General features: G+C 38.7%; 1 protein-coding gene across 2 annotated transcripts in view; it reads left to right on the forward strand.

The window, feature by feature from the left end:
• The first annotated feature begins 7,525 nt into the window (after nucleotides 1-7,525).
• The window catches only part of LOC106871297 (cytoplasmic tRNA 2-thiolation protein 2-A), a 56,292-nt gene continuing 42,231 nt past the window's right edge, over nucleotides 7,526-21,586 (forward strand). Inside the window, exons 1-7 of one of the 2 annotated variants that reach the window (XM_089338340.1) lie at nucleotides 7,526-7,693; nucleotides 10,821-10,895; nucleotides 11,055-11,193; nucleotides 11,788-11,848; nucleotides 14,030-14,139; nucleotides 15,009-15,166; nucleotides 18,299-18,434. In XM_089338340.1, the coding sequence (XP_089194466.1) occupies nucleotides 7,623-7,693; nucleotides 10,821-10,895; nucleotides 11,055-11,193; nucleotides 11,788-11,848; nucleotides 14,030-14,139; nucleotides 15,009-15,166; nucleotides 18,299-18,434 (750 nt within the window). In that variant the 5' untranslated portion in view covers nucleotides 7,526-7,622. The remainder of the gene's footprint in view (nucleotides 7,694-10,820; nucleotides 10,896-11,054; nucleotides 11,194-11,787; nucleotides 11,849-14,029; nucleotides 14,140-15,008; nucleotides 15,167-18,298; nucleotides 18,435-21,586) is intronic. The other variant, XM_089338339.1, reaches the window with a different exon arrangement.

The raw sequence follows: 21,586 nt of genomic DNA on the forward strand, positions 1-21,586 counted from the left end.
AGCTGTTTCCCTTTCGTCAGCGTCATTTCCTATTTTATCTACACCTCAACATGAATAGAAAAACTAATGTACTTCTAGGGTTTTTTTTTTTTTTTTTTTTATGTTTTGCTTTCACTAAGTGTAGTAATAAAAATCAGTATCTGTGGGTTTTCTCATTACAAATTAATCGTTAGAAATCAATCTTAAGAAATACAAGAAAACCTAAATTCAATTAGTCTGTCTCATATTAACCACTCTTTGTTGATCATATGAGTATTGCAGTGACAAAATCCACTGTAAAGAGCCAATAGCCTGTCATACTTTTGCATTTCAATTTTTATTTTCTGGTGTTAATACTGAAGCTGTAAAGAAATCTGATCAGCACTTACGCCTTTGTCTACTTTTGCCCGTCCAATCATGATAGTGTTTTCCAATGTTAAAGTAAAATTAGTGCTAAGTGGAAAACTATCCAAGAATGTATCACTTCCTGGGTCATTGTAAATGCTAAGCTATCACAAAGATATGGGTATTGTGGAAGCTTGTGTGTTGATAGTGAAATGTTTTAGGACTTTAAAATACATGCCATTTGTAAACTAAATAAGGCTGGTAAAAGAGATGTTGGCAGCTAATGAAGCTACTTGAAAATTAGTTACATATTCAATGACTTGATTTTAAAATAAAATTTTTCTTTTTTGGGTTTCATTTCACTGGCACTACCTAATTCCCACAGTACTGAATTAGCAGAACCTTATAGTAAATATGAATATGAGGTACCGAAAATATATAAACTTCTATTTTAAGTAATGAGAATTTAACATTGGAAACTATCTCCCTGTACTTTGTTACCTTGTACCACTTAAAAGCCATTGTTACCCCGAACTCTTATCAAAAGAATAGCTACTTTTGGGTATGTGGTGTGAAAGAGCTGGTGAGCAGAAAAGCGTCACAAGCCAACAACAGTAGAGATCCTCAAATTAACAATAGCAGAGATTAACATTACAGACTACAAGGATTATTTATACACTCCAACACAAAAAGTTGACCGAAAGCAAAACACATCAGTATACATAAGTTCCTCAAATTCCGAAGTTTTGCTGTGCAACGAGATCGAGATGAGTCTGTTGAACACTACCTTTTTTTTCTTTTCTGGGAACAGAAATAAATACAAAAAAAAAAAAAAATAGACCACTCTAGTTCAATGAGGAAACAGAAAGCCTCTTGATCAGCCATTACCTCAAAAATATCAAGATCAACAATATATGAATACCGTTAACCTAACTCAATAACCATCCCTCATCGATTTCACTTGTAAATAAAAAAAAGTTCATAAGCTTCAGGGGTGAGGAGACCAAAACTACATAGGGTGGAATTTTTTGAGAAAATCAACAGGCCACAACTGAAAAAGTTTTGAGAACAAAAACAATCTAAGAAAAATATTCGTAGGTAATATAGAAATGTTCCAGGATAGAGCTCACAAGAACATTTTTGGAGGATCCTTTCAAGAAACTCCTGTCCACTGAGGAGATCAGCAAGTCCTTCAAGGCAAAAGTGAATGACGTCTCTTACTTTACGTTTTTGGGGCCAAGAAATGTACATAGAAGTTGTCAGTGACATCAATATTTCCAGAAGGTGCGTGCTCTCGCTCATCTTCGATTATGAGTTTATGCATCGCATATCGTCCCAGATAGAGAAGTAGGGTTGCAGTATCATTTTGCAAAGGTTTGGATCTCGTAGTACGGGCGATAAATCGATGTGAACAGTAATGAAAACAATACCTTCAGACTAGTGGTCATCAGTGTCTCAACCGGGCAAAGCAATGATATATCTAGAAGCTTTTTGGGGAATGTCCCACACTTAAGTACTAGGGGAAATTGATTTGATACCTTAATCGAATGTCGGGATTATGCAAGACTTGCCGATAGGAGGAAAGGGTAAAAACGGAAAACCTGCAATTTCTACAAGTCAGTAGTGTTTGAAACCAAAGTTTTAAGATTTTGATTAACGTACTAGACAAGATCGGTGCTAGAAATTGGTAGCGTTGGAAAAGTAAAGACCTGTGTGATTTCAGGAAAAACTTATCTACAACAGCTTCCACTTTAGGCGATACTTTGTAGAGTTGGGAGATAATAAATACGGTTTTAGTATTGCTCTGATAAATTTGAACCAACTGATAGAGTCGGCCATCGTTACTATGTGGTTGTCTTCAAACTGGCCAATTTCAGTCTCGTTTTCAGTTGTTGGATCTTGGTTGTCAGACTAAACTGTTAGCTATCATAACTGTTTTGAACCAGATGCTCAACACATTGATAATATTCTCTGTAATTCCTTCTGTATGTAATTATTCTTGAACCACTGCCGCAGAAACTGTAGGATTTGAGGGGCATTTCGTCTGAACTGAAGTGCTGGGCAACGTTACTGTAATTGTGTAGGGCACTGCGAATGTCGAGGTTATCAGAGCCATAGGGGATCGAAAAGGTGACTGGAGAAAAGATTAATCTAGGCAAGTCAGTAAGCTTGTAACACTACACCTGGAGAGGCAAGTTCACTGCTTTAGAGGATCTAGTCTGGGTCAGACTTCCAGGTGGATAGGAACTAGGAGCAGGTTACGAACACGGCGACAGCCTCATCCAGAAATAGGCTGAGGTAAAGCTGTCCTTGAAAGGTCATGCAGAGATGGTGAATACATGCATCGATTTCATTATATATTTTCGTCGTGCCCTACCCCAGTTTTCCCCCTGACCAAATGAGAGAGTCTGTCCTTTCTTTTCTTGTGGAAGAAGTGCATTCCACTGGCTAGGCGGTCTATTAAAGGTGATATCCAACACCCTCTTCAATATGGTGGGGTTGTGGAGACTGCAGAAGTTCCTGGAGTGGGTATAGTGCGTGGTTATAGTCGTCCTTTGATAGGGACGTTTTTACACAGTTCGTCTTCTGGTCGGAGTTACAGTTCTGATTTAAACAAAGACCAAGCTTGGGTGTCTGATATCCGAAACGTAGTTAGATGCTCACTGCTCTTTAGTAGTTGGCAATGCGACCGGCACGATTTCCACACTTGCATTCTATAATGGGTAAGTAATGAGAAAGAGCGGTTGGTCTGTTCATGAAATCTATCTGCTCAGCAATGGATAGCATCCAGAATCCCTGGCCTAGTAGTGCTACAGGGAATGGGCGCAGTGACAGTTCTAGATAGATTCAATAAATAAGGATGTGCCATCAGCTGAGCTTGTCCGAGATGTGCGTAGAGTATCCGAGTGTTATATGTTCATATTTATGGGTATGCGTAGGTGTACGTATATATGAATACATCTCCACTATTAGTACTATTTTGTAAAGCACATCTAGTAAACAATATGAACTGTGAATAAAGCGAATACGCACAGTGTGTACGACTCCGCTATACATATACAGTTTGTAAACATGCCAAGTAAATAAATCATAATAACGCCTTCAATGAGTTGTTTGTTGTCCCAACACGAATCAAAAGAATACATAACACCGAGTATTGTTGAGTCGAAGATTTTTGTCGAACGATTGTTGTTGCATATAAGACTGATCCAGTTATCGGTCGTATCTATAGAGAAGGTTCCTGTACCACCTTCAACTTGAGAATACCATTATTATTTGCGGTATTTCGTACGTCGCTACGTTCAAATTCCGCCGAGGTCAACTTTACCTTTCATCCTTTCGGGGTTGATAAATTAAGTACCAGTTACGTACTGGGGTCGATCTAATCGACTAACCCCGTCCCCCAAAATTTCAGGCCTTCTGCCTGTAGTAGAAAGGATTATTATTAGTTCTTTAGCTCAAATCCGGCCGAAGACAACTTTATATTTCGTTCCTCAGGTGTCGGTAAAATAAAGTCCCAATCTGAGTCTGATGTAAATGACCAACCCTGCCCCCTATTAAATGGCTGATCCTGTACCTAAATCAGACAGTTATTATTCAAAATATCGTCAGCCGCTCAAAACTCTCTGAGAGTCGGGCATTGCATTGGCGGAAATTCCAATATTGCAATATGTACAGAGGGAGGAAGGCGTTGAGCTGGCAGAATCGTTACCGCACCAAGAAAAAATGCTTAGCGGTGTTTCTTCCAACTTCACGTTCTGCGTTCAAACGCTGCCATAGTCGACTTTGTCTTTCATCTTTTCGGGGTTGATAAAATAAGTACCAGCTGAACACTGGAGTCGATGTTATCGACTTGCCCCTCCCGTACAATTGCTGGCCTTGTGCCAAAATTTGAAAGCAATATATATGTAGAGGACTAACAGTAAATAAGAGCGACGATGTCCTCGGGAAAACCCTTGGTGTTAATGAAGACAAATTAACTGATCTGTTCAGGAGGACTTTCAGATTAGAGACTAATATAAATAACTTCCAGAAATCCTTAGCCTGACAATGTTGTCGAGGGACACAACCGGTTCGAGACAAGCTCCACAGGAAGTGTCCAAGATGCGCAGAAAACCGTTCTACATGCATTTTTACTCTTTCCGGGCATTACTGACTTGTGGAGTAATATCGAACCTATGCTGTCGCATTTACGATGGATCTGGCTATCGCCTGAAGCTACCAAGAAAATCTCTCCGCCACCTTTCTTTAATTGCGAAGAGAAGGCAGTTCTCATTTGGTGATTATAGCAAAGGAGATTATATAGTGGACGCAATTGAAACGACTGAGGTGAGACACATTTTCTCTGTGTTCTACTTGGAGGAGAAGACGAGGCTCGTGTTGCCCTCAAGTTAATTTGTTGGAGAGTTTGTGAGAGTGGCAAATGACTCGAGTAATTGAGACTGCTCTTATTATGTGCCTATATACAGGGAATGACAGCTAGGAAAGGCAACTTACTCCTTGTAGTCAGAATAATCGAGAGTCTGTAGTTCTTTGATTAACCTTTGATGGTGAACCTCCTTTGTTTACTCTCATTTTCACTCCTTTTTTTCTCTCTCACTTGTATGATTTAATGTAAATCCCAGCGCTTTTTCTTTGTAATAGTCTGTCCATGAGATCTACTCATTCGTCGACCTTATGGTAAATACAAGGTACCATCACTATTATCACACTGTGCAACAAAATTTTCATTTGTTTTTGTTTGTTTTTGTCTTTGGTTAATAAGTGCTATTTCCTATTTGCTTCTATCTAGAAATCAAAGGAAATGATTACTATTCACTTCAAACTTTGGCTTTTGTGATCTGGACATCAATGTTTTGAAACTGACCTATTTTCCATTACATTTCAAACAAATTCAGCGCTGAATTGCTGAAGCAAAAATATCGCTGTAGCAAATATTCTGCTCAATACTATAGATTTGCTCGTCAGTTAGAGCATGTCCCTTAGTGGCTGGCAATATGCGTATCTCTGATCATGAGCAGGAGTTGTAGGGGAGCATCATAACCATGTGTTGAGAGGGATTCTTTGGGGTTTGAATAAACGTGACAAAAACAAAGTTTGAAGGAAATATTAACCATTTTTCATACTTTCTAGGGTTAAGCAAATAGGAAATAACAGTTGCTATTCAAGAACAAAAGTCATGTTACACAGTGTTATTAAGGCGACGAGCTGGCAAAATCGTTATCACGCCGAGCAAAATGCTTAGCGGCATTTCGTCTGTCTTTACGTTCTGAGGTTGACTCCGCCTTTCATCTTTTCAGGGTCGATAAAACGAGTACCAGTCGAACACTGGGGTCGATATAATCGACTATCCCACTCCCGCTAAATTTCAAGCCGCATACCTATAGTGGAAAGGATTGTCAAGGCAGCCAACCGGTTGAATTGTTAGCCCGTCGGACAAACGTCTTAGTAGCATTTCTTCTGGCTTCGTGTTCTGAGTTCAAATTCCGCCGTAGTCGACTTTGCCTTTCATCTTTTCGGAATGCGATAAAAAAGTACCTATTTAGCACTGGAGTCAATGTAATCGACTAGCCCTTTCTAACAAATGTCAGGCCCAAAGAAACAAAGATTGCAGCCAACTTATAGACTCAATCACACAAAACATCAATAATAACAGTAACACAATATTGACACTATTTCGCTGTGCATCGATTCGTCCATTCCTGTAATATCTGCCCATGGAGCTACAAAGGGTTTCTCATGATTTCTTCAGACGATTTCTACAGTAAGTTGTCTTTTCTTTTTATGAGAAGAGATTGCTTGCTCGTAGCTCAACTAACTTCTTGACATGCTCATTTGAATGGCATTAACCAGGCGACTATAAGCCAATTTTGAGAGAGAGAGAGAGAGAGAGAGAGGGTGGGGAGAGAAAAGATTCGATCTCAATACTTAACTAGTACTTTATTTAATCGCCTGCAGAGATAAAAGGCAAAGTAGAGTTCTGTAGGATTTGAATTCAGAATGCAAAGAGCCGGAACATGTATCGCAAAACATATTTATTCGACGCCTTAACGACTCTGCCAGTCGATGACGAACGGTTCTACAACCAGTTTAACAGAAAAACTGCACAAGAATACAAGTATATCTGCAATCTTAATCGTTTATGTAAAAGGGAAGATCTAAAACCAAAGAATGAAAAAATGCATAGTTATTTGTTGTTAAGCTTCAGGTCAGTTCCTGATCAAGCAAATCTCTTTATAATCAACTTGTTCTAGTCATCATCTTTGCCTTCCAGTCTCTATGGGGTTGATGAAGTAGAGTTCTTGTTAATAGCCCAGTTTAGATAAAATATCCTTGGTAATAATGATTTCAAATTTTGGCACAAGACCAGCAAGTTCGGGGAAGGGGTAAGTCGATTACAACGACTCCAGTGCTTAACTGGTACTTTTTTTATCGTCCCCTAAAGGATGAAAGGCAAAGTCGACCCTGTCGGAATTTGACCACAGAACGTAAAGATGGACGAAATGCCGCTAAGCATTTTACCCGGTGTGCTAACGACTCTACCAGCTCGCCGCTCTCTTAAAAATTGGGCACGCCATTTCAGGGAAAATCAAACCCACAGACAAATTTTAGAAGCGTCAAATGCTTCTCAATTTCCACCAAAATAACGTACTAATGTCTTTGATAATAATGGCAAAAAAATTCCATCTCTTTCAGACAATGTAATGTAATTCAGTATCACATTCTCTAATGCATTATTCCATTAAAAAAAACAAACAGTTGGTGTAATTTGAGGGCTTTTTAACTGACTACCTGCAGGCCACGTCTCACACATGGCTTAATCCAGAACGCCGAAGGCCGTACTCTATAGCGAGCAAAAGAGACAGAAAAGCCCGGAAGCAGTTCGAAGACCAGCTGAAGCATCAGCTCCCTCAGGAAGGGATTGACCCCACAAAATGAGAGGGAGTGGCAGCACAGAGGGAGGTGTGGCGCGATAATATCCAAACAGTCACAATTTTGAGAAGGCTAGAGCATCTGCGGCGGATGATAAATTGTCATCGTCATGACCTCCATTTGATCAAAGCTGACAAATTTTTCCCAAGTGCGCCAAAACCTGCGATTTAAGGATCAGCTTACATAGCCACTTAAGGACTTGCAGTTTTTCATAATGATCTTCAGTCACTAAGAACTGCCATCGTCTGCACAGCTTCTTTAAGGGAGGTAACTTCCGTTTTATCGTTCTTCTTAAAGGGAGGTAGTAAGTATTGCATCAGCTGAAGCTATTCGAGTTGTCAACAGGAGTTTGTCTTGTCTTAAAAATGTGTAGTCGTCAAGGTGAGGATGAGAATTTAGACGAACCAATTCGAAAACTGAAACTACAAAACGATGGGTAAGGTTTGCTCCATTTTAACCATATCTTGAGACATTTATTAATGGGACTATCTTAACTGAGTATATGTTCCGTAACACACCATGTGTTCCGATTGTCCAACTTATCCTCTCTCCACCGCTTCGGAAAGAAATTTTCCCCATAAATTTCTTTATAATAGTAATCTATGCCGTTTGAAAATTATTTACATAAAATTTCACTAAAAGATATCCATTTTCATGAAAGTTATGAGGGAAAAAATTGGATCGTGTAAATTTTCCGAAAGTCCTCTCCCCACCATCCCGGTTCGTTTGCACAAATTTTGGTTTTCAGATTCGTTTATTAAGCATTTTTTTAACACCTGTTACCCCTTTTTTTTGTTTTGTTTTGGTGGCCAGGTGTTAAACTAGATATTAACCGATATTCTCACTTTGGTTTGCAGAAATGGGAATTGTCATGTTCGGTGTGTGGCATGAACTGACTTCTCCGGTATCTTTTCTCTTGTTTACGTGTTTCAGTCAGACTGCGGCTATACTGGGGCACCGAAGAAATCTTTTAGCCGAACGAATGAATCGACCCTAATACTTATATTTTAAAAGCCTGGTACTTATTGTATCGGTTTTTTTTGTCGAACCGCTAAGTTACAGGGAGATAAACACATCAACACCAATTGTCAATTGGTATAGGAGGGGGTGGGGGCAAACACACACACACATACACATATACATACACACGTACATACATACACGATGGGTTTCTTTTGGTTTCTGCCTCCAAACCCCTCCCTAGGCTTTGGTCAGCACGAGGCTATAGTAGAAGACATCCAAGGTACCATGCAGTGGGACTGAACCCGGAATCGTGTGCTTGGGAAGCAAGCTTCTTACCACACACTCATGCCTGCACCTATGCTTACCTTTTATTCAAGACTAATCGCTATTTACTCCACTAAGAGAAGTTGAAAGTAGTTCTAACGTTTCAAGTTTGTTTGCTTCATATGCAGAAAAATCGAGGTTTTCTGTTGCTGTTTCTCCTCCAACAGATTTTTATTTTACTCTGTCACAACTTTAATGCAAATTTTGTCGAATGAATGAGTGAAATTTTCACTTCCTCACTGGGGAATATAGAACTTGGGTGAAACTGATTGCTTGTGCAGATTTCAATGGAAATAGTAGCGAAAGAGGTAACTGGATCTCAATTCATAGACTGAATTCAGTAATACTTGAAGTTCTCACTTGTATTTATTAAGTTGTTCTTTTAACCCCAAGTTAATAATAATCAATAGATGCAAGAACATTTCAGCCGTGACCATCCTGTGTTTTTCCTATATGTTAGGAATCCAGGGCCGTATTATGCATTTTATTTATTTTTTTTCATTTACGGTAATAGGCTATGGTTTAAAGGAGATTATGGCTGATATTTTAAATTAAGTTCATATTTCGTTAATTACTAAACAATTTCAGTTAGTTTTCCTGGATTATTCACAAATAGAAAAGGTACTAATTCAAAGTTAGACCAGATATGTATTGAATATACATATATAAAGAAACACAAGGTCTGCACTTTTGGGGAAGAAGCCAAATTGATTATATTGACCCCAATGCTCAACTAGTACTTATTTTATCAACCCCAGAAGGATGAAAGGCAAAGTTGATTTTGGCAGAATTTGAACTCAGAACATAAAGATAAACAAAATGTCACTTAGCATTTTGCTTGTCATGCTAACAGTTCTGCCAGCTTGCCACCTAACTGCATTTCTGATGTTGAGAGTATCTAACTTGATGGAGAACAAATATCCATATTCCATGACATCCATATATCATGGAATTTGGATGCTGGAGATGATGGTTTTGTAAAGCACTGATTTCCAGTTTTCTCACTGATATATATATATATATATATATATATATATATATATATGTGCGGGTGGCACATGAGATGCACCATTTTGAGCGTGGCCGTTGCCAGTACCGCCTGACTGGCTCCTGTAGGATTTTCGAGCGAGATCGTTGCCAGTGCCCCTGGACTGGCTTGTGCGGGTGGCACATAAAAGACACCATTTCGAGCGTGGCCGTTTTCGTGCGGGTGACACGTAAAAGCACCCACTACACTCTCTGAGTGGTTGGCGTTAGGAAGGGCATTCAGCTGTAGAAACTCTGCCAAATCAGACTGGAGCCTGGTGTTGCCATCCGGTTTCACCAGTCCTCAGTCAAATCGTCCAACCCATGCTAGCATGGAAAGCGGACGTTAAACGATGATGATGATGATGATGATGATATATATTCTTCACTGCAAAAAATATGCACACACACACAAATTCCATTCACAAGGTACGTACAACCCAGTGCTATAGTAGAAGGTATTGTGTAGTAAGATCAACTTGAAACTATGTGATTGCAAAAATAGGTTTCTTAACTGCACAGGTATGACTGTACTCCTGATTTACTCCTAATTTTCTCTTCCAGTCATCAGATATACTATTTAGACCTTGTTAATGACCTTAGAGTGAAGGCATGTGGCTGAGTGATTAGGGGAGTTGCACTCACAACAAAAATGATCATGATTTCAATTTCCAGACTGTGTGGTACATTGTGTTCTGGAACAAAACACTTCACTTCACATTGCTCCCATCCACTTACATGTAAATGAGTAACCCTGCAACGGACTGGTGTTCCATTCAGGGGAAATATTGTGATTTCAAATGCATAAATACCATAGAAACTATGTAACTGGCCCTATGAGTCCTAAGACTTGAGACAGTGCTTACTATTGCTATAATAACCTTATAACATGTTTGGAGTTTTAACTCTTGTTTTTCAACATGACTTTCTTTTTCAAGTGCAACATGTAATATTGGTTTCAAATTTTGGCATCAGGCCTGTAAATTTTAGGAGATGGGGTAAGTTAATTACATTGGCCCCAGTACTCAGCTGGTTCTTATTTTATTGACATTGAAAGGATGAATAGTAAAATCAGCCTTGGCAGGATTTGAACTTAGAACATAAAGACACACAAAATGCTGCTAAGCATTTTGCCCTATGTGCTAATGATTCTACCAGCTCACAATCTTTACAAAATGTAATATTGCTATTTGTAGAAATAATGTAGTCTCCATTATTTACTAAATCATCTTCTCTTTTCTGTCTTACAGTTCTGTCAGACTTTGTGTAAAATGTCAAGAAAATGAAGCTAAATTTGTTATACGCCAAAATGACCCATTTTGCAGGTAAACAACTGTTCATATTTATCTACCTATCTCTTTCGTATACTTGCTTATCTCATTCTTTTATTTCTGACATCTAATTTAATGATGAAACAATTTTTGCTGTCATCTCTAATTCTATAATATCCCAACTATGTCTGTCTATTTATTGTCCCCTTTCAGAGATTGTTTCCTTACCCACGTGACACACAAGTTCCGATCAAACATTGGTAAATCTAAACTCATCAGAGACAGAGATCAAGTCCTCCTCGCATATTCTGGTGGACCTTCATCATCAGCGTTACTCCACCTTGTAAAAGATGTAAGGTTGTTTCTATCTTACAACTCAATATAAACAACACTGTTTCTACAGACACATTTACTTATAAATTTTAATTTTTCTGCTACCTTACAATTTATTTAAAAAAAAAATTTTTTTTTTTTACTCTAACAGTCTGGATCTAAAACTTGCCTCAGAACATCAGCCTTGTTAAATATTGGCTTAAGTTACTCAGTAGTTTGATATTATGTGTCTAAATGCTATTCTTGGTGTAAATTAGATAATGTTATTTTCATTAACTGGTTTGACTGTCATTCAATAATCCAGCTAGTTAGCTAATGCTGATTTTCTACAGCCTAGCATGTTGTAGCTAATACTATTGTCACCAAACAATTCACAATTACCTGCTAACCTTCTGCTTGTACATCTAATGATTTCACCCATACAGCAGTATTCTGCTAATGTTACAGAAGTAACATATTTTTCTCCCTTAGCTATTTAGAATAATTTTCTTTAAATAAGAAAGTATCTTCCTAGTAAAATTTGTTTCTTTTTCTCACCTTTCTGCCTCATATTACAAGATTAGTTCCTTACATTGACCTCTGACATTTAACCATTTTTCGTATTTTTTTTAAGGGACTGGAATTGAGCAAATTCAAGAAACTTCGGTTTATTCCAGAAATCGTTTATATTGATGGTAAGTTAGAAGTCTAAATTTGTGCCCATCATACATATCTTGTCTCTGTATACAACATTGATGTGACAAGATAAGTTTATCATAGTCATCTTGTCTCTGTATTTGACAGAGATGTACAAAGATCAGTTTATCGTCGATACCTTGCCTCTATAAGTGATAAGATTAGTTAGCTATTGGTATCTCTTTTCTCTGTTAGCATAACTTAGCTATGAGTTTTTATACAAAAATGCTATCCTATCTTATGACAGAATGAGACGATTGGATGCACTGATAATTTGGCATGGCTGACTGGACATTCAGCCTGTTTTGGTGGCAGTACTTGTTGGTGCTGGAGGCAAACATGCACGCACATGCTGAAATATACACAAATAGATAGGAGAAGAAACATTACAATTTGCTAATTGAGCATGATTGACATACACATGTTTCCTCTCTTCAGACACATAAACAAGGAGAGAGTCAGAAAGAGAGAGAGAGAAGCTTTAAAATATTTGATGTCAAATAAGTCAACATTGACTCTGTGACACCAAAATGGCTGTGCCAAAATGCCTCACATCCTTTTTATGATATATTTAGGCTACTGGTTACTGTTGAATATGTATGTTTGTATTGTACAGAGAATGAGACCAACTACATCAATGCATAATACATATTAATTCATGATATCTTAGTGTCATAAAAATACAATTGTAAACTTATCCACTTTCTGTGCTGTCATGAGTTGGATGTTTCTTCAAAATCTGAGTCAATTCTTATCAGGGACTATGATGATATATTACCATGTGAATGCGTATAACATGGTAATTGGCTTTAAATAGTTATCTTGCCCTTTGTTTAAGAATGTCAGTCTATCAAAAATTTTGCTTATACCTAAGATGGCATGCTAACATACCCATGGTGCATATTTACAAGATTTCAGTATCTTGGGCAGGACAATAACACAGCAATAGTGTGGCTACACACAGTAGCAGCACTTTGTCCAGTTAATTAGCATCTTACTGAGCTTAGATTGTCGTAACTTTCAGTTATCATCTCCGTCACTTCTAGAACAAGTTGTCTTTAAGGTTGTTTATAACTCCAGTTCCTCAAGAGTTAAGCAGATATGAGATGAACTTCTCTCTGAATAAGGTACCACTAAATTGTAGGTGGTATTTCCAAAAAATCTTTATTAATATTTTTCAATGGCTTTGTTAGAGGAAGAAGGTCAGTGCCTATAGCCTATGATTGGTGGGAAGAAGTTATCATCACACTGGAGACCTGACTTTAACATAACAAAACGATCTTCACTAAAGACATTGATTGATTGGGTAGTGTTGTCAAATCTGGTGATGGATTAAGTCTATTATGTACAAAACAGGAATGGTCCCTCCAGTGGGTTTCCACACAGGTTCAGTTTACCAAATTTCACTCACCAGGCTTTGGGTAATCCAAAGGTAGAGTAGAAAACAGTAGTCCAATGTATTGTGCTGTGGGATTGAACCAAAATTGCATAGTTACAAAGTAAATGTCTTAAGCAGACAACCATAGCTGCACTTTATTTGTTATTTATATGCTACAGTTAGGTGAAATAAATCCCTGAATCAACTGACCTGTCCAGAGAGAGATGGAAATATTTCTCTATAAAACCCTGACCCATTATGTGGTGGTTTGAATATCTTATCCCTTGACATTTTTATATACTGAACTTATAATATCCATAGAGCTATTGATGACTTACAGTAGGATCTATATCCAAATGAGAAACCTAACATCAAGGCAGTGGACTGAGGAAATCCTTAGAGTGATAGACTAACTACCTTAGTTATGATCCTTTATGTTCAGAATTCAGATTCAACCAAGATCAACTTTGTTCTTTCATCCTTCTGGAGTCAATGAAATAGAAGCATTGGAGTCCAAGGTTTGATGTAATTGACTGTAGGCTGAAATATGTTAGCTAAACATGGTGACTTGGCTGACTATTCATTGATGGACTGTTGTCAAACTATTCCAATTAAAAGAACACCATAGCTGAAAGAATGTCTATTGACATGTTAACTGCAAAAAAGACACCCCTCCTTCTTTTCTGACTTAGCAATTTTTGATTAGCATGAGGAAAATAGCAACAACTAATTGAAGTATTGTGTTCTTTGAAATGTTACAGTTATTTTTTTAATATTGAAAAATGCTGGAATTTGTTTACAGAAGGAGCAGTTCTTGGTCAGAGTTGGGTACAACGACAAGAGATTCTGATTCAGATTAAAGAATTCTGCGAACGGATAGGAATGCCATATTACATAACATCTTTAGAACAGGTATTTCCCAATATTTACTTCTCATTTCAATATATTCTGACTACATGGTTTAGTCAATGAAAATGTGGGTTTGATGTAGTGGCTAAAGTGGCTGTGACATTGAGATAGTGGACTGCTGGCCTCAAGATCATGAGTTCAGTTCTTACTTTCAGTCAATATACTATTATTATTTAGCAGATCTCTGATCAATGATATCCTAGCCATAACATCCCTTCTTTTTTAGGCTTATGTAGGTTTACAATTGTTAATATGTTTGTACTTATTTAAGTAAATTCAACTGCTGTTTCTTGCTGATCAAACAATCACTAAACCAACTGGCCACATACATTACTCAATTAACTGACACAATATAAAAATGGGATGGTCATTGTTGGAACACCTTTGATCATATATCTCACTGATCAGGATTGAAAAATGACAATTTAGAAAACTTTTTAAATCACATTTAGTGCTAGTAACAACAAGAACAACAACAGCAAGTCCTTGGCTTCAATTGTTGATTCAAATTATTGTTCTTTCAGCTTGTTTGCCTTAAACAAACCCATAACATTGAAGGTTATTTACTGAAGGAATCTAATGATTAACATTTCCAATCTCCTTCATTGCAGCCTTACTCTGTGATATTTTGTCTTTGGAGTTTTGACTTGCAGTGCAAGGCCTCCATGTTTTAAGGATGGGAAACTTTGATGTTATTTTGAACATGTTGTATAAGTATACTCACAGGTTGGAGTGATCAAACTTTATTGTGTGATGTAAGTTATATATTTGTGTGTGTGTATGCATATATATACACACATTTATATATGTGTATATGCACGCACACAGACATTTAATTTTTACTTCAAGCTAAATTATTCCTTTTTCTTCAGGTTTTCTGTTCACCAGAAAATTCTAAGAATAAGCTGAAGCTTTATAAAAATGGTCAGGGAGAACTCTTACAAGACACTGAATTAGAAGAGAAATTTGTAAATCTTATAAGGAATACTAAAAGTTCTACTTTTAAGGAACAACTTATAAGACATTTACGGTAAGTCACCTTATTCTTCATGTCAAGTTCATAGTTGCTAACTATTAACTTTCTGCTTTTGTAAAGAAAATGCACATTACATATTATTCATTATTATCATTTAATGTTCATTTTCCATGCTGGCATGAGTAGGACGGTTTGACCAGAGTTGGTATCATTAGGGGCCACACCAGGGTCCATTGTCTGTTCTGACATGGTTTTTTTAATGTTTGGATGCTCTTCTTAACACCAACCACTCCACAGAGTGTACTGGGTGCATTTTATGTGGCACCAGCACCAGTATCAGTTCTGTTGTGGTGGATGGGTCTTCTTGACTACAGTGGTGCATCAGATATCTTGGTCCTTAGTCATTTCCTTTACAAGGCTCAGTGTCTTGAGATTGACCCATCATATGTAAGGAGGGGTTGATTGGCTTTTGTGTGCATGTGTTAAGCAGAGTTGAGAAATTAGGTTGGTATCAAAAGTAGAAGACAATTTCTGCAGAAGAGACATCTACACTGGTATAGTGAATTAAACATTATTGGATCATGTATACTGGGTGAAAAAGTACTATAGTTTGGTAGTTAGAAGTTACCTGAGTTGAGGAAGTGGTTGGGTGAAATCTAAGAATGTTGGACTTCAGGTAAAAGAAGATAGGGTTGAAATCGAACCTATTAAGAAGATGCAATATTGTTTGCACATGCAATGTTTATATTAAAATGATAATGATCTTGATAACGAAGGTGATGGCAGTGATAATGATGATGACTCTTCTTACATCTGTTTACCAAATTAGCTAGTGTTGCATACTTTTCTTTTGAATTTGAATTCTTTTACTTGTTTCAATCATTGGACTGCGGCCATGCTGGAGCACTTCCTCGAAAGGTGTTAGTTGACCAAATTAACACCAGTACTTTTTTTTTAGGTTTGGTATTTATTCTGTTAATCTCTTTTGTCAAGCCTGAAGTAATGTAACTGAAGCAACACCAGCTGTCAAGCAGTTGGGAAGGGACAAACAGAGAGAGAGAGAAAGAAAGACACATACACACATGTATACATGTGAAAGGCTTCCACACAATTTCCTTCTACAAAATTCATTCACAAGGCATTAGTCAATCTGGGGCTGTAGTAGAAGTCTCTTGCCCAAAGTGCCACACAGCGGGACTGAACCCAAGACCACATGGTTAGGTAACAAGCTTCTTACCACACAGCTACACCTGTGCCTATGAAGTTGTGTAAATACTTGTTTTAGATGAGATTAGGTTATCTGATTGAGATAATAAAATACATCTTTCTGTTCTTTGTTTCCTTTATATATTTTAATCTGAAGAAGAGAATTAGGAGCATCAGACACAGCTATTTTAAAGGTGTTCCTTGACTGGAAGACAGATAAAAATGGGTAAATTTACTATGGTTGAGAGTGAGTTTCAATAATTTAAGGCTGGGAGAGAACAGAAGAAGTAGAAAGTGAATTACAGAAGATTGTAGTTCAGGTGCTAAATTTGTGAAAAGTGTTTAGTTGTGGATGCAGCAGGATAGATTAAAGCAGAGGTGGGTGTATCTAGTATATTTTGGTGCTAGTATTGGTGGTGGTATATAGTCAGCAGTGTGAAGGTGTGTGGCTTTAGTGGTTAGGGAATTTGGTTCATGACAGTGGGTTCGATATCCCGCAGTATGTTGTGTCCTCAAGTGCAAGACACTTTATTTCATGTTGTTCCAGTCTATTCCACTCAGCTGACAGAAATGAGTTGTACATGTATTGCAAAGGGCCAGCCTTGTCACATTCTGTATCTCACAGAATCTCCCTGAGAACTACACCAAGTTTATATGTGAACAGGCTGTTCCATTGATTGGATCAACTGGAACTCTTGTTGTAATCAATGGAGTGTCATTTATAGTCAGTAGTAAAAGCGATAGAGAACAATATGGCTTGATGGTGGAGCAGTGTTTTAGAAAATGACTGAGAGTTTAGATGGCCTCTTTCTATAATTGTCCTCAGAGAATTGCTAAAAGAAATGAATAAAATTAGGATTTTATTAATTGAATAGTAACTTAACCTCTGAAGGCAGGAATCACTGGATTAAAATGTTGCCTTAAATGATACAACATTGTACATTGTATATAATGAAATTATTATATACAGTGCTCAGGTGCACTACAACTTGTCAAAAGTGCGTATAAAGCATATGCAGTAATGTACAAATGTCTGGAAAGTGAGCAGTGTATGAGTCAGATACATGCTTGCGTGTGTATGGAGGGGAGAAAATCAGGTGTAGTGTTGTTGGTGAATCTCAGGAAATATGGAAGTTTTGAAGGATGCAGTGCTCCGACAACTAACAACTGATGCTGGCAGTTTGTTCCATACTTCAGCAACTCTTAGCAAGAAAAAGTGTTTCCGAAAGTCATGGGAGCTGTGCTGTTTTCTGACTTTGTTAACATGTCCACGGGTGTTAGACAGGTGGAGTTTGAAAAGGTGCTCAGAGTTATTGTTAGTAAGATGGTTAATGATTTTATGGGCAGCTGCCAGACATCAGAGTTTCAATGTATCCATACCCAGGGAAGTAAGGCATTCAGAATATGGCAAATGCCTGATGGAGGGTATTCTCTTGGCCGCACGTCGCTGAACGGTTTCCAGATGATTAATATCCTGGGCAAGATAGGTGTTCCAGACTTCAGACACAAATTCCAGGTGAGACCACACCATAGCTATAGATAGCCGGAGAGCGGCTCACAAAGGACTTGGTAAGTGATGCCAAGACACCCTCACCCTTCTTGGCAATTTTAGCAAAATCGTTCTCGACAATAATGTCCAGGTCACATTCACAAGAAGACTTTTTGAGATTAGTGTTGTGGAGGGAGTAAGTAGACACTGGGTTTTTCCTCCCAAAATGCATGGTGGTACATTTGTCCACAGCCAGCTTGAGTTGCCAGTCCATGATCCATAGGGGTATTTAGTCACTGAAATTTACCTTAATTTAACTGTAAAATCATTTTATCATTGATTGGTTGGTTAACCCTTTTCTTTTCTGTGAATTCACGTACATGAGTTACTTGGCTATATTTCTTATGGAGGAAATAATGATATAGAATTTATTTCCTATATTTTACTTCATGAATGTTTATTATTATTATTATTATTATTTTTCTCTCCAGTAATGACTTGTTAGTCAGAATTGCTAGGCTGACTGGAAACAGAATGATAATGGTAGGAACTGGTGAAAACCGTCTTGCTATTCTGATGTTAGCTGACATAGCTCAAGGAAGAGGTGCTCATATTTCCCTCAATGTGGTGAGTTTTCTTACTTTATCTCTATCAAATCTTACTTAGATATGTACTTAGAAGCAGGAGATGCGATGTTATATTGAGAAGAAATCCTGGTGGTCTGTATTCTGCAGTGCTCTGCTAACATAATAATTTCAAATTAGTAAACTGTGACAATGTCATCATCATCATCATCATTGTCGTTGTCATCAGTTAATGTCTGTTTTCTGTGCTGGCATAGGTTGGATGGTTTGACAGGAGCTAGTAAGGCCAGGGGCTACACCAGGCTCCATTGTCTGTTCTGGTATGGTTTCCATGGCTGTATGCCTTTCCTAACACCAACCACTATACAAAATATACTGGGTGCTTTTTATGTGGCACCAGCACCAGTGCTTTTTATGTGGCACCAGCACCAGTGCTTTTTATGTGGCACCAGCACCAGTGCTTTTTATGTGGCACCAGCACCAGTGCTTTTTATGTGGCACCAGCACCAGTGCTTTTTATGTGGCACCAGCACCAGTGCTTTTTATGTGGCACCAGCACCAGTGCTTTTTATGTGGCACCAGCACCAGTGCTTTTTATGTGGCACCAGCACCAGTGCTTTTTATGTGGCACCAGCACCAGTGCTTTTTATGTGGCACCAGCACCAGTGCTTTTTATGTGGCACCAGCACCAGTGCTTTTTATGTGGCACCAGCACCAGTGCTTTTTATGTGGCACCAGCACCAGTGCTTTTTATGTGGCACCAGCACCAGTGCTTTTTATGTGGCACCAGCACCAGTGCTTTTTATGTGGCACCAGCACCAGTGCTTTTTATGTGGCACCAGCACCAGTGCTTTTTATGTGGCACCAGCACCAGTGCTTTTTATGTGGCACCAGCACCAGTGCTTTTTATGTGGCACCAGCACCAGTGCTTTTTATGTGGCACCAGCACCAGTGCTTTTTATGTGGCACCAGCACCAGTGCTTTTTATGTGGCACCAGCACCAGTGCTTTTTATGTGGCACCAGCACCAGTGCTTTTTATGTGGCACCAGCACCAGTGCTTTTTATGTGGCACCAGCACCAGTGCTTTTTATGTGGCACCAGCACCAGTGCTTTTTATGTGGCACCAGCACCAGTGCTTTTTATGTGGCACCAGCACCAGTGCTTTTTATGTGGCACCAGCACCAGTGCTTTTTATGTGGCACCAGCACCAGTGCTTTTTATGTGGCACCAGCACCAGTGCTTTTTATGTGGCACCAGCACCAGTGCTTTTTATGTGGCACCAGCACCAGTGCTTTTTATGTGGCACCAGCACCAGTGCTTTTTATGTGGCACCAGCACCAGTGCTTTTTATGTGGCACCAGCACCAGTGCTTTTTATGTGGCACCAGCACCAGTGCTTTTTATGTGGCACCAGCACCAGTGCTTTTTATGTGGCACCAGCACCAGTGCTTTTTATGTGGCACCAGCACCAGTGCTTTTTATGTGGCACCAGCACCAGTGCTTTTTATGTGGCACCAGCACCAGTGCTTTTTATGTGGCACCAGCACCAGTGCTTTTTATGTGGCACCAGCACCAGTGCTTTTTATGTGGCACCAGCACCAGTGCTTTTTATGTGGCACCAGCACCAGTGCTTTTTATGTGACACCAGCACCAGTGCTTTTTATGTGGCACCAGCACCAGTGCTTTTTATGTGGCACCAGCACCAGTGCTTTTTATGTGGCACCAGCACCAGTGCTTTTTATGTGGCACCAGCACTGGTACCAATTTTTCTGCAGTGGATGGGTCTTCTTGAGTACAGCCTTAAATTCACTTCAGATTTATTGTAAGATATACTTCCTAGCCTTTATCTCACAAAACAGTGAGACTATTTACCGATATCCAGGGATCGCTAACTTAGGACAAAGGCCCATACTAGCTACAGTCAGCTGAAGTCCTTAGTCATCTCCTTTGTAGGGCTCAGTGTCTTGAGATCAGCTTTCAATACTTCGTCCCATGTATTCCTGGGTCTCCCACTTCCACAAATTCCATCCATTTTAAGTAATCAGCACTTCTGTATAGTCAATACTAAACATTAGAATATGCTTAATCCATTTAAGGATTGGATAGTGACCTTAATCATAACTTCAGAGTGACTGACAATGAGCCACATTGCAAGTTCAACTGACTTCAGCTGGCTGTAGCTAGTTTGGGCCTTTGTCCTAAGTTAGAGATCCCTGGATATTGGTAAATAGTCTCACTAAAGGATAGGCAGTATATCTTACAATAAATCTGAAGTGAAACTTCTAGAATGGCTCAGCAATTTCTCTGCAACTCCTGCAGCCAAACTAGAGTTCTGTCCTCTTTTGAACCACATCAATGAGGCCAAGAGGAGGTGGGTTCTAGCACCTGGGTAAACTCAGGATCTCCGTACATCATGTAGAGGTTACTTCAGTGCCACTGTGAAAAGTGGGGACAGCAACCTGTGAGGTGGTTGTCTCATGTTGGGCTACAGCTCAAATCCTGACAGAACAATGGCACAAAACAATGTTGTCTCTTGAGACAGAAATATTATAACTGTTTAATTTGTATTGTCTGATCTTACAAATTAACAGCAGCCATGTTTTTCTTTCTTTATCCTTGTTTCCACAGAGACAGTATTAACATAAGGGTATATATATATATATATATATATATATATATATATGCAACAATATTTGATGTATTATTCTAACATCTCTCATATCTCAATACATGAAGAATATCTTTTAATTAATAGTATTAAAAGTGAGGTCATTCTTCACTCAGGATGCTGAACCTTTCAGGCGAGATGACAAAGAAAACCAAGATGCTTAGCATCTTGCTGTACTCAAGAAGACCTGAACTCAGCAGCAAAAGTGTTAAGACCAGTACCCCTGGTGGTGAGGATTGACCTGTAAATGTCCTGGACTGGTGCCACGTAAAAAGCACTTGTGGCGGTTCCATGTAAAAGCACCCGTGCAGTGTCACATAAAAGTACCCATGTGGCACCACATAAAAGCACTCTTGCAGCATCATGTAAAAGTGCTTATGCAGTGCAACATAAAAGCACCTGGCACATTTTGTAAAGTGGTTGGCATTAAGAAAAGCATCCAGCTGTAGAAACCATGTCAAATTGAACTGGAGTCTGGTGCAGCTCCCCGGCTTGCCAGCTCTGGTTATACCATCCAACCCATGCCA

This window comes from Octopus bimaculoides, chromosome 20 (genome assembly GCF_046866305.1).
Source record: "Octopus bimaculoides isolate indiv1 chromosome 20, ASM4686630v1, whole genome shotgun sequence".
Lineage (NCBI taxonomy): Eukaryota > Metazoa > Mollusca > Cephalopoda > Octopoda > Octopodidae > Octopus > Octopus bimaculoides.